The sequence below is a fragment of the Callorhinchus milii genome, unplaced genomic scaffold (assembly GCF_018977255.1).
Source record: "Callorhinchus milii isolate IMCB2004 unplaced genomic scaffold, IMCB_Cmil_1.0 Scaffold1, whole genome shotgun sequence".
Taxonomy (NCBI): Eukaryota; Metazoa; Chordata; class Chondrichthyes; order Chimaeriformes; family Callorhinchidae; genus Callorhinchus; species Callorhinchus milii.
In genome coordinates, this window is record NW_024704742.1 from 118222755 (window position 1) to 118238626 (window position 15872).

General features: G+C 37.2%; 1 protein-coding gene across 2 annotated transcripts in view; it reads left to right on the forward strand.

The window, feature by feature from the left end:
- Positions 1-12165, forward strand: part of scamp1 (secretory carrier membrane protein 1) — a 33069-nt gene extending 20904 nt beyond the window's left edge. For both annotated transcript variants that reach the window (XM_007892075.2, XM_007892077.2), the window contains exons 6-9: positions 1813-1972; positions 2816-2917; positions 3691-3808; positions 6198-12165. In XM_007892075.2, the coding sequence (XP_007890266.1) occupies positions 1813-1972; positions 2816-2917; positions 3691-3808; positions 6198-6350 (533 nt within the window). In that variant the 3' untranslated portion in view covers positions 6351-12165. The remainder of the gene's footprint in view (positions 1-1812; positions 1973-2815; positions 2918-3690; positions 3809-6197) is intronic.
- Positions 12166-15872: the final 3707 nt, after the last annotated feature.

Consider the following 15872-nt stretch of genomic DNA (forward strand, 5'->3'; position numbering starts at 1 on the left):
ATCCTTATCCAATTTGCCAAGTACTAAAGTAATTCCACAGTATGTCCTCTCCCGCACCAAGCTCTGTGAACTATCGTGCTCCTTGCTCAGCTCTCCCTTCCCCAGTGTATCAAATTCAAGATTCTCACCTTCAATCACTCAATCTCGCCCTACCCTATCTCCATGACCTTTTTCAGTACAACTGACCCAGCCACTTCCTTACCTTGGTGAACACTAGCCCTGCTTCATGTCCCCTGCCCTATTTGCCCTACCATCAGTAGGTGAGTTTTTTTTCGCCATTCTGCCTGTATTCCCTTGAACTCCAACCCAGAGATTCCTCTGATTCTCTCCCTGCCTCTCTCCTCATTCAAGGCACCTCTCAACATGCCATTCCACTGGCCTCCCATCTCCCTGGGTTACGGTCATCGATCCCCTGCAAACCTCCTTCAGCTTCCACCCCATCTTGGGTGCCTAGGCACAGTGTAAAGGGCTTTGAGACATCCTCCTGATGTGAAAGGCTATGTAAATTTTAATGCAGTACATAACATTAGTGTGTTTCCCAAATTTGGCCACTGGCTGGTGCTGCAGAGAGCTACATTGAGTATTGTACATTGATGTTCTGCACGATTCCAGTGGTCAGACTCTGGTAATTGGCCTCTTTACCTTGCTGTTTTGAAGTAACTTGGGGTCACTAGTGCTAGGTTAGCACTCCCATTAACATGGGACAGAATTAACAGTAGTAATAGTAATATGGAATCAACTGCCAAAATTAAACTGATATTTGAGTCCCCAAATCTTCCTCAATATCTGTGGAAGCCCTTAGAGTTCAGCAAACGTAATATCACATTACTGCCCTTTTTTAAAAAAAAGACAACAAGTCATGATTCATTTCATCCCGAGGAGGTGGTATCTATCACCTTGGACTGAATGAGTAAACCAATTAGTTTTAGTACTCTTTGTTGGTATAATACTGACCTTCCCGATTGATTGCACTCCCTCACCTGAAATACCATGAAAGTAACCTGAAATTCAATGCTTGTGTTGTTTTTTTATTACCTCCAATCTGTACAAAATGCAAGTGACCTTTCCCTGGAAACGTACAAATCAACAACCACTTGCATTTATGTAGGGCCCTTCATGTGTCTTGGAGCACTACTGTTGTAGTAACTACCCTGTATTCAAACTTCATATAAATCTATATTTTACTGATTTGGGGTATAAGTGCATAAGGATCCCAATAGACATCACTTTAAAAAAAAGTGTTTTGTTTTTAATTCTGTGGCGTTTGAGTGTACTACTTGGATGCATAACAGAGGCCTCTGGTCTATTGGAGGGCCAAAATATGGCCTCCCACTCTATCCTGTCACAGGATAGTGGAAGGTGGAGAGGAAGGCCATAGCACCGCCCTCCAAAAGAGCAGAGGACTCTGTAATGCAATTGAGCATACACTTACCTACAAACTGCCATCAAGCACCTGCACCAGCCACATAGTAAAGCGGGAGGCCTCTGAGATCAAGACACGTAATAGGACATGTTATCCGAAGTAAGTACTTATGAGAATTTCTAGAATATAACTAGTTACATATTAAGCGGAGTCCCTTATTAACATTTTGCATTGGAAGCAGCCGAGATATTGATAGTATAGCTACTTAAGGGGTAGTGACAAGTTAAACCAGGGTCCTATCAGGAATTTACTGTATACTGTTCGACTATATATTTTGCAGATATGGTTCTAGTGGGGAACTGCCAAAGACAATAGACCTAATAAATCATTTGATGTGCTTCTAAAATTGTTTTACCAATTAGCTTAACTTTGTTCTTTTCTTTCCGCAGTCCACGCAGTAACGCTCTTTCTAAATATGTTTGGTTGCCTAGCCTGGTTTTGTGTCGATAGCTATAGAGGGGTGGACTTTGGATTGGCAATTCTCTGGTTCTTGCTTTTTACCCCGTGTTCATTTATTTGTTGGTACAGACCACTCTACAAAGCTTTCAGGTTAGTAAATTGCAAAATTTTAATATAATTCTAGTGTTTCAAAAGGTGAACTTCATGTTGTAAGGTATGGTCACTGAATAGTGACTATGTCAGAGGGTGAGAGGGATTCTGATAGAATCATTGGCCTCTGTTTTGAACTTCCTAATTTTCTGCTACAAAATGGTAGAAAACTAAATATCTTTTGGCTTTGGAAATAGTATTTGATGTTAAAACAATCTTAACAGTGAAGAGGACCTTTGTTTAAAAATGGTTGTGAGAGTATTTAACCAAGTAGCATGATAAAATATTCCCATTGGAATTGTGCTTAGAGATTTGAATCACAAGAATGCCTGATTTTCATTCCATCATTTGCTTGATCAGCAAAGGCTGATGAATTCACCTCCAGAGAGAGGCTGAAGAAACTTCATTTGGATTTTAACTGTTCATGGAAATGTGTGTGGCTCTATCTGGTCTGCTCGAATCTTGCAAATTTCCAGATATCTGGAGAGGTTATAGCTTCAGGAATATTGTGTCTCTGTCTACAAAATAACTTGTAGATTTATGATGAAAATGTTTCTGAACAGTTGAATTGATTGCGGTCAAGTATAGTCATTTTTTTTTGTAGGCAGAAGTAGCATCGTTTTGTGTTAACAATATCCAACAAACAACCATGGAGTTAAATCAATTAATTGGGAGGACTATTGACCAAGACAGATTGTTGAGAAACCCCATTTTTTAAAATCGGGTCATAAGAGATTCATCTGCAGGAGCAGATCTTAGTTTAAGATCTCACCCGAAAATCTACATTGTGAAAAACCTTTAATTATATTGGGAACATTCTAATTAAGATTTGTTGTTTTGCAGGAGTGACAGTTCCTTCAGCTTCTTTCTCTTCTTCTTTACATTTATCTGTCAGTTTGCCGTGCACGTATTGCAGTCGGTAGGAATTCCACAGTGGGGAAACTGGTGAGTGCTATTACCAAAATTTCAGAATCATTTCTAGGTATGTTAATGCAACGGCATTATTAGGATATTGAGACAAATGCATTCCCTCTGCATAGAGGCTTGAGAGTGTTTATGATGTGTATGAGGAGGTGGAGGGTACAGAGAAGAGGATGGTGAAGAATATATGAAGTAATTGAAAATTGCATTCCAAATCCTAAAATTTGTTTTTTTTAAAAAAAAATTTTTTTTGAAGTTTCTTTGGTGCATAAGCATTTGGTGGGGCCTGTAACTCAGTGTATAGAGCACTCTCCTCACAAGCAAGAGACCTGGGTTCAATTCCCAGCAGGGTGAAATGTTGGGCAAGTTTCCTTACTCCACACCCCTCTGTTTACCGAGCAGTAAGTAGGATCCTGACTGTTTGTTGATTGGCAGATCTCTTTTCTGGGAGTAATGATTCCTTCAAAAAGAATAAGAATAATAAATTGATCACTTCAATCCACGAATGTTTGTGGGACACTGCTGTGCGCAATTGGCTGCTGCATTTCACTGACAAAATATACAGTCAATTCACTTTACAGCATATTCTGTGAAGTGCTTTGAGACCTCTCAACAACATGATAAGGCGCTACAATCAAATGCAAGGATTATTATATACATGCATTATAGAAAATCTATAGTGTTAACGGCTGCATCAGTTTGGTATAATAGTAGTGAATAACAGTTTAGCTGCATAATAGGATTTAAAATTTGTGGAATTTAATCAGTAATGTATACGTGGATCTTTACTTTTTCAGTGGATGGATTTCAGCACTTACAGCACTTAATAAGAGCATTCCTGTTGGAGTTCTGATGATGATTGTTGCAGCAGCTTTTACTGGCTCAGCTGTTGTCTCACTAATTATGTTCAAAAAGGTAAGTAACCTCTACAGTGCCTTTGCAAAAATGCTGCGTTTGCAACTCTGTGTGTACTTAAACTTCCCAAACAGCGAACTAATCATAAAAATTGTTTACCTTCCATAAGTTTGCATTTCTTATTTTAAATGTATATCATTTTTGCTTGAATGTGGATTTTTTTTAATTTGCTAGAAGGAGCTGCTTAATATGATTTAAAATTAGTGGCGTTAATACAGTAATATATATATACATGAAATACCAAAGATTTAAAAAAACAAAAATGGGAAAATCATGATATGACTCCTGACTATAATTTAAGGCTTTCATCTAATTGAGGCATTAAGCTGATGTTTATGGCTTTGATCTGGTTGCTTTGACAACCCTAGGTTAGTTGACTAGCTTGAAATCATTCCACATTTCTTTCAACTTTTGGGGGGAAATTTTACAAAGAGCAGTGACAATAATAAATGCCAAAAAGAGAGAATTTAATGCAGGTTGGAATTTTGCAGTCTACACGGAGCAGGGAAATAAGATTTAAAAATGTTAGTCCAAAGTATGGCCATAGAGATGTTTTTTTCTAGGTATTTGAGGTCAAGAAGATAAGTTCTGAAAGAGTTGTTTACCGTATACCATTCTTTGGTCCAAAGAACCAAACTAATAGATAATCTGGGTCTTGCCAATGAGCTTGAGTCAAGGGGTATGTTTTACAGTCAATTTCTAAAAATATCTTGAAAACAAATTTCAAATGCATTAGTTTCTTTGTAAGTTGAACAGATTTGTGGTAAAACTGTTTACTTTCATGAGTTGTAAGAGATGAGCTGATCATTCTGTTTTGATTATGTTGTGGATAATACCTTTTATTAATAGGGCATAATGTTTCACTGGGTCTTTTCAGTAGGTGGCAGTCTAGTCTCAATTGTGGACCATAGCAGCTTGCTATATTTTGCTGTTATAAAAATGATTTATCTGAGGAGTTGTTTGAAGATTAAGTAGTTATTGGTATCTGGTTTACTTGAAAGAGAAGGCAGAAGTACAGATCTTCAGAGGGGAGAAAGAGCATATGTACTGGTAATAAAGAGGAGAAACAATCCAAGAGGTTACTACAATAACTGGTTACAACTTACACTAGAGGGAAAAAATAATGATTTTGTTTAGTAATTGTGTAGATGTATTTGTGTTCGACAGACCCAAAATAACTTTGCTTCAGCAAGGGTTGATTTTGCAAGAATAATTTGAGAAAACTATTAAATGCATCTAAAATGTTGTATACAGAAACCTTCCCTCAAGAACTGACTTCTTAAATGTTAATGAAAGCATTTTGGTACATTAGAGCATGTTTTGAGGATTTAATGGATTTATTTTAATACAAAATAAATTGCCTTTTATAATGAGAGAAATTTTCTTTTAAATGTTATCCTTATTGGATGATTCTAAGTGACGGGTAACATGAAATCTAGGATGGTATAAGCTAATTTAACATTTGATTTGTATTGAGGCATTAAGGTCATCTTAGTCTCTGCAAGAAGATGATAGTGTGTTATTTGCAAATTGTTTCAAATTAAAAATGAGATGTGTGACCATATTTATCACAGTTACAATGAAAGAATAAACTAAATCTTGAGCCAATATTTTAGAGTGGAGGCAATTGCCATTCACATCTAAGGACATTTCTTAAGTGTTACTGATCAGAAATGTTGTCGGATGGGAGGTGAGGTCCATAAAATTCTGACTGGTGCTATAACAGAACGTGTAATCAGTCAATGCTTCAGCATTTACTGTGCATGTGCACAGGTATGTGGTCAGCTGTGTCAGCACTTCAAAATTTCTCTCATTATAAAAAGCAATTTACTTTGTATTAGGATAAATTCGTTAAATCCACAAAACTCTGGCCAGCATTTGAAGTTCCAATGGAGCTGGTGTACATTTGGGATTTCTTGGGGAAGTAAATGTCTAGATCGATACTCATGTTATAATAGGAATTCTACTGTATAGCTTTCTACTTCTAATGCTCCCAAAACTGGTTCAATGAGAATAGACATCTTGAATGAAAATTGAACAGATTGTTAAGATTTCAATACTATCGTGCTGTATGGATGATGGCTATATTCCAAGCTTTTTGAAAATTTATATTAGAACCTAAAGTAGCAGTTTTGGTTTATATGTTGTATTTGGCCTTGACGATCTTGTTAGGATGATAGAAACTAGAACACAGAAGGAAGCCATCCTGCACCGAACCTATCCTGCCTGGTATTAGCTCCTCTACTGAAGCTGTTACTCTTAATCCCAATTACCTGCTGTTTCCTTGTGCCTTTTTTAATGTGTATTTTAACAATTTCTTAATTGTTGTGGTCTCAGATTCAATAACTCCTTGTGGCAAATACTAGTTAAAAATTATTTTCCCTCTCAGGTTCATGGCATGTATCGTACCACAGGAGCCAGCTTTGAAAAAGCCCAGCAAGAGTTTGCAACAGGAGTCATGGCGAACAAAACTGTACAGACCGCTGCAGCAAACGCAGCCTCGACTGCAGCTCGTGGCGCATTCAAAGGCAACCAAATTTAAGACCCAGTAAAATCATTTCTCTCCCCCGCCATCACCTTCATCTAGTCCATAGACGTTATACCACTTCAGTCATTACACACATACCAGCTTCTAACATGATTTCACCATAACCACAGCATGAACCTTAAAACGAAAAATCCATGTAGCCCTTGAATTAGGCTTTCGCATGGGCTAAAAAAAACTAATAAATCGTACTTTTACATTTGCTTGACAAATGTCACATTTTCTGTTTAAATTGTTTTACTTTCCCTGGTTGGTATGGATTGTTCTTACTGGCTATTAGTTTTTTTTTCTCTTGTAAAACTGTAAATAGCATGCTGTCACTGCTTTAATATTATACTCCCAAATTACTGGAGATCCTTATGTTTTCTGTGCTACACTGGACTGATAACTGACATGGTTCTTTTTGATTTGCACGCGACTTTGTGACAAATATGATCTTGGAGAATTGTGAGGAATGTGCTGCCAGAGTACATGGGATTTGAAACTCTTTTATTTCTCTTTTCAAGTCCCTCCCCCGTGAAACATCTGTAACTGCCTTATAAAAAGCACTATCAAATGACAATGTCAAATTTCATTTATTTGTTAACGTTTCACTGATCTATTTTATTGCACAACTAACTGAAAATTGGTGGCATCATTCTTGTGATTTTATCACTATGTTCAGTTGTTAGTTTACTATTTTATTTAAATAATTGTTGAATTGTGGACTGTGGTACAGTGTCACTCATCATTGCAGAATACATGTAGAGAAAACACTAAATGCTAACACTGGACATCTAAATCTATTAGATCATGTGTGGTTCAGGGTGGTTTTGATCTTAACTGAAATCCCTTTTGATTTTAACCTGCGAGCTGATCAATTGTGAAGCTTACATGGATAGATCACAATTGAATTGACTACTTTGCTTAAAAAGAGATATTGCGTGAGTGAAGCAGCAAATTAAACTCCTGTTAAATTTGCCAGTTTGTGGGTTGATGAAACCTTCTAAAGCTTACAATCTAATTATTGCAGTTGAATGATGTTTCTGTGTATGAGCCTTTTTTACAGGCCTGTCCCAGAAGCTCTGTTGCATGTAGTTTTTGTTCAGCACCATTGGTGAAATTCTGCAATCCATTTTTTAAAAAGCATTGACCAAACTGCACAAAAATCAATGCTATTCCTTGAGATGAACATGGACCTCAAAGAGGATCATAAGGCTTAACTTTTTTTATGAAGTTAAGAGCATTCCTTACCATTTGACATGAGCTGGTAAGTTGAGTACAAAGCATACACACTTCGTGAAAAAGGGAAGTATACAGTTAAGTAATTTATGGAATTCTTCCACATTTAAGTCGATGTAAAAGTGCTTTACAGATACAGATGTTTTCAAAAGCAGATTCCAGATTTTAACACCTATGGTTTTGTTGTACAGTATTTTGTGTGTGGATTGTGAATGCTTTATTTTTGACTTCTGCAATTCTGGTGATTATGTGGTGTGAAGGTGCGATTGTTCAGTGTACATCTTACAGATTTCTACACTGTTGGAGTTGGCAGAATGTACGCCTTCCATTTTAGTTTGTTTTAGAAAAGCCTTTGAAGTGAGCATTTGTGTGTCACTCATTCCTTGTCCGTGTTAACTTCTTACCGTTGAGTAACAACTAACGGTACATTGTGATGGTCGGGTGAGCCACTCAAAAGTGTTTTTCGTTGCCCCCCTCACCCCCCAAATTCTGTCATGGGTTTAACATTTATGTCCTGAAATACTGTATTTCAAGATAAATGTATATACCGTACTGCTTTGTTCCCCGAGGGTGGTTGTGATGTTTTTCCACAGAAATTCTACCAAATGTGATTTACATAAATGTTGGAAATTAATATTGCATAAAAGAATGTCCCAGTGTCAAGGCTCTGAGATAAACAAAAATCGAATTTAAAAGTCATTGCTGTTTTAATTTTCAATGCTTCAAAGTTTTGTGTGTTTAAAAAAAATAAAGATGTTGCCATTCATATTCCATCACTGAACTTAAATTACCACTTGTAGAAAGATTGAGGAAAGGTGGAGATTATTAGCTTCAACACTACACAACATTATGTGCAGCTGTCAGTAAATGTGACACCAGCTATTTTTCCAGGATTCGGAGCTATTATTTTGCAATGGATAGGTTAAATGCTAAAACTTCTGTAATTTTAAAATTCATATCCAAAACATTGAACAATTGTGCATTGCCCAATCTTTACTAATGAAGGGCCAATTCCTTGTTGGCAAGTTTTTTGAATCAATTTGGCAGCTCAAATATTTTCTCTTCCACATGTAGAAAAAGATGTTTTAATTATTTCATTCAAATGTTGGAGTTATAAAAAAATTAACTGCAATATTAGGTTATATAACGGTTCTGACCAAATGCACTAGAGATTTGGGGGCTAAATGTTTACAATTGGCTTTTTAAAGATCAGAGACTTCTCTTGGGTGAATTGCCTTTAGCTGGTAAGTAATTGTCAAATGTAGTTGGGCATTAAAAAATACTTTCATTTTTGTTTAAATATAGCATTTTAAAACATCTTCACAATATAAAAGGCCCTGAAATCATCTTATGATTTTCTTTGTCATTACTGTATTCAGTACATCACATAAGAAAATAGGTCATTCTGTAAATGGAGTACTTCACAGAATATACTTCGCAAGTGTTGTGGTGCATCATAACTGAATTGTGATCCGTGTTTTGTGCATCAATCAGTTGTGATGAGCAGTTTTTATATTAACAGTATTTTGAGAAAATGCTGTTACCCCTCATTAATGTTGATGGCAAAACCCCATAGCAAATATTTGAACAAAAGTGAAGTAACATTCTCTTCTGGGCTCTCGGCAGTGCTTGCACTCAGTGAGGAGCTCGGTTTGATTTTCTTTCAGAATATTGAAGGCTGCTGTTTAAACAGTGGATTACGTGTGTTAAATATGACGTATTGAAAATATGACTTATTGACTAGATTGAATTGTGTTACTTCTGGTGTTGATAGTTATATTTATAGATTTTTGGAAATTTGTATTTGTTTTGAGTTGTGAAAAACTACAGGCGTGATGAAGAAAACTCGTGTATGTTTCTGTGAACAATGGGGCAGTGTTTGTTTTTATTGATTTAAAAGTGTTGAATATAGTGTTATTTTTAACCTGCATGTGAAGAATGAGATGAAGTCCGAGCTAGTTTAATGAAGTGGTTGAGTGTAAGAAGTAGAACTATAATAACCTTTCTACATTTAATAATGTAGAAAGAAAAAAACTAATCTTAAGTGGGAGCCGGTGCCTAATTATGAATCTGTAATGGACCCTCTTAATAGCCTTCTGCTAAGCACTCAAACAAATGGTGCGAGAGGTACAGATAATGCTGAGGAACAGTGGAGAAATTGTTTGTTGATCCAGGAATTCCATCTTGCTTACTGAATTTGAAGAAATGAGAGAAAACCCTTTTGCAGTGAAGCCTTTTTGCTTTCAAAAATATGTAGATTTCTCCTAGTTGTAAAGTGTTGAACTAAGTTTACTGGGAATGATCCAATGCTTTTCACTCCATTGTGTATAATTAAACACAAGGCGTAGCAAAGCGAGTAAAATTAGAGTGAGGAGGAAATTGGAGGTAGAACTGCAACTGAAATCAAAGCTGCGAAACAGTATGAAAGAAAACCACGCACAAACAGTATGCAAAAAAACTAAACATTAAATTGAAATTCTGAACATAAAGCAAGAAAACTGTAATGCAACACTGAGACTGGGGTTCCTATGTTCAATCCGTGGTCTGTGCTGAGTGACCCGGTGATTGTAATGATTTCCACTTCCACTAATGGCCACAGTATTGCTGAGCTCAGATGGGGATAATCAACCAGGATCCTGTTCGGAGCATTTCTGTTAATTTTGGAATCGACCTCTGAGGTAAATTCGTCCATTGTCTCACAGTATCCTGATACCCAATGCCCAGGCTCAAATATTCATATAGAACAGCTGCTTGTGAAAGGTACTACAAATTGGTGCCTTGCACAAAATAAAATTGAGCAAAGTTGCATTATTTCAAGCTAAAGGAGTAAACTGTGACAAAAGTGCTCTTATTTGAGTATAATGCAATCATGATTCAGCTCTCCATGGAAGTCATTTAATTCACATAGGATGACCATCATAGCGTATATCATTTATTACAGCATCAGGTTAGGTGAATATCGAGAAACCGAAGAAATCCTGCATATTATTGTGTTAGGAAGGGTTGACTTAATTCAGCAGTTAAACACCAAAACCTACCAAGATTAGCATGTTTTGTTCATTTTTTTTGTTGTAAACTTGATTAATATTAAAACTACAGTGTTGGTGATATTGTTAATACTGATTTTTTATGTTGTTTGATTATGTGCACAGTTAGTTTGGTTTGTGTGGCAGTAACATTTCAATGGGAGCGTGCAAAATAAAAAGCTTTTTAGAAAATTCTTGAGCAAAATGAAGTAAAATCGTTTGATCTTTTCATCTGACCTGAAGAAGCTGTATTTCACAATTACAGTATTTCTATTCCATATACATTTCAGAAAGGTACATTTATTACATGGTCCCACATCAGCAGAGTAGGTCTCCATACTTGCTAGAAAAAACTGTGGAAGCAAACTACTACAAGATTCTTTTGTGCTTCATTTTCTAAGTAACTTTTATAATACATCTTGTGCAGACTTAATTTTGTGCTGTAGAAGTGTAAGGCAAGTTTTTTTTAAAAGAAGCTGGTTTCGTAAATTCTTGACTGCATGGGTAATGCCTCTCAAGTTTTTTGACATGTGAGGAGATTAAGATACTGTACTTTCAAATGGAGAACTCCTGACAAACAAAAATCTGAGAAACACATCTGGTTTTCTCCCTGCCTAGACAGCTGTGTGTTAAAGTCTTCCATCACTATTAGCTTGCATTTAGCAGTTACTCTGCTACTAACCCAATGACTGAATTGCATAGAAATAGGATGCAGTGGATACTGATTCTCACCATGTGACTTAATACCTGAATGTCACACCAGATGGTTTGAAATGGCTAGTAGCTGAGAATTATTTTTTATATTTAAAAAAAACAAGGCTAGAAAGCTACAGGTGCAAATGCAGGTCAAGTTCTGTGGAATCTGTTTGAAGAGTTGTGGAAATCACAAAAAACAGTACATTACCGATGCTTGAATCTAAAAATGTGCAAGGAACTCTATTTCAGAAAAGGATCATATTAAGTGATGCAATATCTGATGGTTAAGGGATTTTCAAATGTGTTTCGCGTTCATATTCTAATTGGACAGAATTAACAAAGTTCAGTTTGTACAGAGCTGCCTCACACTTCAGAATTCTGTTTTGTATCTGATTTCCAAAGATTATGGAATAATTAAAAAGTAAAATCTGCTTTAATAAGTGGTTGATAAAGTTACTTTATTTAAAAAGTAAAGTATTGAATAAATGTAACCCGTGTTTACCCCTCTCACCATGAAAGGCTGATATTGCCCTTATAGTTTGTTCATTTGATGTGTTCTCGAACTGAAACAAATTTGATCTGAACATTTACAAGGCATTTAGTTACAACGTTACTTGAAGATGTAGATTTCCAAGGTCATTTTGCAATTGAGGGTTTGGATCTAGTCAAAGTGAGAAATATTTATTTGTATATTTTGTAAATGACTTGACATTCTGCTGTTGTTTTGAGTTTCAGTATACTGTACAAATGCACTTGCTTTATGCCCTTCCATTTAGCATGTCTTGTAGTTCCTTAGTTTTGTATATAATATATATATATATGTTCTTGTAGCATTACAAGGTCTCAATAAAAAATGCAACCCACTGAAACACGGTCCCAAGCACTCCTATTTTTGTTGCTTTCCCCCTTCTTAGGGTACTTGATAGATCTACCAACCTAATTTGAAGATACTAGGTCAGAATGTCTTCTTTGCATTCAATTCTTATTTCTTTGGTTTCAGAAAAAATCTCGCATTAGAAATCGAGAGGTGTTTCTAAATTGTGAAGGCTACAAAATAATAAATAATCCTCAGAAGCCTTATCACATGTTGAAACATCTCAAAGTGCTTACAGTTTACCACACCAAAATGCCAGATTTGGAAATGCTGCCTCATTTATCTTAACATATTCCATGATCGTAGTAGATAGCCCAATATTTTAATAATTTGGGTGTTTCCAGAGGGCCATATGTGTTTTAGCTTGTTCTCAGACTTAAAAACACTTTATACCTGGAGATCGTTCAGATGTGGTTACATTTAAGATACAAACCAAAGTTATGGCATTAAAGGATTTAACAAGGGAGGATTAAACAAATTTAATTAATCAGGCGATCTTGGAAAAAATTAAGAAAAGTACAACTTGATAGGTCACAATCATTTATTTGCTTTTATTATTAAACTTGGTAGCTCATGTGGAGATAACACACCAGCATGGACTTAATGGGTAACTGGCCCATTTCTTTCTGTTGTATCATTTTATGATTCTATTACACACCATAAAGGGTAATTTCTATAGTCTTCTCCCATAACTATTCATTCCACAGTTGGTAATGAACCCTGATGCTGCTTGTATTGGAGGTTTGACAAATTGAGTGGTGGTATCACTGAAAAGGTGGGTCCTGTCCCTACCTCACATCCACTCTCAGTACTTTTAGCAAAAACCCAGATGATGGTTAAGAATAGGAAGCTTGGCCAAATCAGCTAACTCCACTCCATCCATAAAGTAATTGAATGGTTTATTGGGAATTGCTTGGTTAAATATAGTTAGCTCCTGGTAACTCTTCACTCCAAAGGAAAATGGTTCAGTGATGAGTTATCTGGAATGGCATATGTTTAAGTCATAAATAAATGTGACCGGGATAGCTTAAAACTGGTTGAGTTATCAGGAGGAACAAATAAAGCAGGTTTATTTTCAAGTATCGTAAGTAGCATGCCCCCCATGTGTAAATACATAGATTCAAACCCTTTTTGAGTGAGATCAGATGCTCTTACCTGAGGCTACAATCGTACTTAATCCTATTGCTGCAACTGTGTAGGGCCCTGGTGAGACCACACCTGGAATACTGTGTCCAGTTTTGGTCTCATTTAAGGAAGGAGGTACTTGCCTTGGAGGGGGTGCAGCGTAGATTTACTAGGTTAGTGCCAGGGATGAAGGAGATGAGTTACGAGAATAGGCTGACCAATTTGGGCCTATATTCTCTAGAATATAGAAGAATTAGAGGGGATCCTTTAGAAACCTATAAGATCATCAAAGGGCATGATAGAGTAGATAGTGGGAGATTATTTCCCCTGGTTGGAGAAACTAAAACCAGGGGTCACAACCTTAAAATCAGAGGCCAGCCCTTTCGCACTGAGTTGAGAAAGAACTTCTTCACTCAAAGGATGGTGAATGTATGGAACTCACTACCCTGAAGGGCTGTTGAAGCTCAGTCCTTGAACGTATTCAAGACTGAGATAGATATATTTCTTATTGCAAAAGGATTAAGGGATATGGGGATAAGGCAGGGTCAGGTTATTAGCTGTAGTTAGATTAGAAGATCAGCCATGATTGAATGGCAGGGCAGGCTCAAAGGGCCGAATGGCCTACTCCTGCTCCTATAAGTTATGTTATTGGAGTGTTTTCTTTCCCCTCCTACTTCTTTAAATTAGGTTGATGCCCTGACAGTGCATTCTGTACACTATTTGGGTCAAACATGAATGGATCAGGCAATATCATAATTTGCTGATGCATTTATTACCCACTCATTGATGTGTATTAAATTCAAAGTTTGGCCAAGCAATAAAATTTTTCTTTCAATGTACATAATCTAAGGCATTGAGACTCCTCTAAATAATCTTTCACCAAATCAGCTGTTCAAAGCTTTCCAAAGCTCTCTGTTTGCAATTTAGGAATGAAGATTTGCCAGCACTCGTATTTTGAAAAATGATTTGAGTATCAACTCTTTGAATGACTTGCCAAATTGTGTGTTTTGGAACAATTCCATACAATCAAATGTTGATCTCTCTGCAGTTATTTATCATACATCAGGTAAAATTATGTATCAGGAAAGCACCTAAACCAGGTTAAAGTATCTTGTTCGTTCCACAAGAGAAATCTAGCGTTACGACTCCTGTTTGAAATCTAAAATGCAAATGTTTATTACAAATGATTCTTACCAGTTCCTGGAACTACCATGGCAACAAAACATCTCATTTGAGTTGGCTAATTGCTGCTGTTGATGTGAGCATTTGTTTCAAACTAAACAATTTTCCTGCATGTGAAATTGGAAAAAAAAATTATGACATGCTCAAAATTGCTTGATTCAACCTTCAATTATGTTTTTGTTCACCCTTTGTTCTTCTCATTATCCCCCACCCACATTTTGATCACCTGCCCGATTTCAGTCGATCTAGGAGAGAGCAAATAAAGGAGGTATCCTTTAGATTCTGATTCAGTGTCATTTCCAATTGCTTTCGAGGCAGGGTGGATCGCTAGCAGCAGCTCCAAGCCAGCATCTCACTTTTGTGGCCAGTGCATGAAAGATCAGTATCTCTACTCAGTACACAGGTCGTCAAGGCCAGAGTTGTTTCTTACAAAGGCTCTTCAGAAGTTGAATGATGAAAGATAACTGGGATTCTTTATTGTTTGTACCTTTGTAAAGTAATACTGTAAAGTAATACTGGTATGAACCAATTCCAGAAACGCCTTTTGGAAGGTCAAGTCCAGTTTTATTCGACAAACCTGGCATCTTTTTTGCCTTTCCTGGTGCACATTAATCTATTTTACACACTTCATAAAAAAAAAACCATGCACTCTTGAGTTAAGGTCACATAATGTATTTAGACTATTCTGCCTGCCTTATGTTTTCCAGATATTTAGATCAGGCTCCGTGACCCCATCACTCCCACCCTCGCCCGACTCCACTGGTTCCCCATCCCTCAGAGGATCGAATTCAAGATCCTCGGCGTCACTTTCACGGCCATCCATGGCCTTGCCCCCTCCTACCTCTCTGACCTGCTGATTCCCTACCAACCTGCCCACTCCCTCCGTTCAGCGGGCTCCAGTCTGCTCCATGTATCCCACCCGATCCGCCCTACCATCGGTGGCTGGGCTTTCAGCCTCTCTGCCCCCACACTCTGGAACTCCATCCCACAGTCCCTTCACCTCGCTTCTTCCCTTGCCTCCTTCAAGGCCGGTCTCAAGACTCTCTTCGATCGTGCCTTCAGTTGCCCTCCCACCTCTCTGCCTTCCCTCACCCCTACCCCACCCCTCCCCCACGCTCGGGTCCTGACCCCTGACTGTCCAGCGCCTTGGGATGTCCTCCTGACATGAAAAGCACTCTATAAATGTAATGTTGTTGTTGTTAATGTCCCAGAAATTGCATTTACTCTGAATTGGTTTAGTCAGAATATGTCTGTATACTACAAAAACAGGAGCCTTAGCCTTATTCCTTATAAAGCATTGTCAGAATGCTACATGATACAGTTTGATTTTCTACTTTCTGCCCAATATCACGGCATATATTTGATGGAAACGGGGGAAAAAAGAGATGAAGTTTC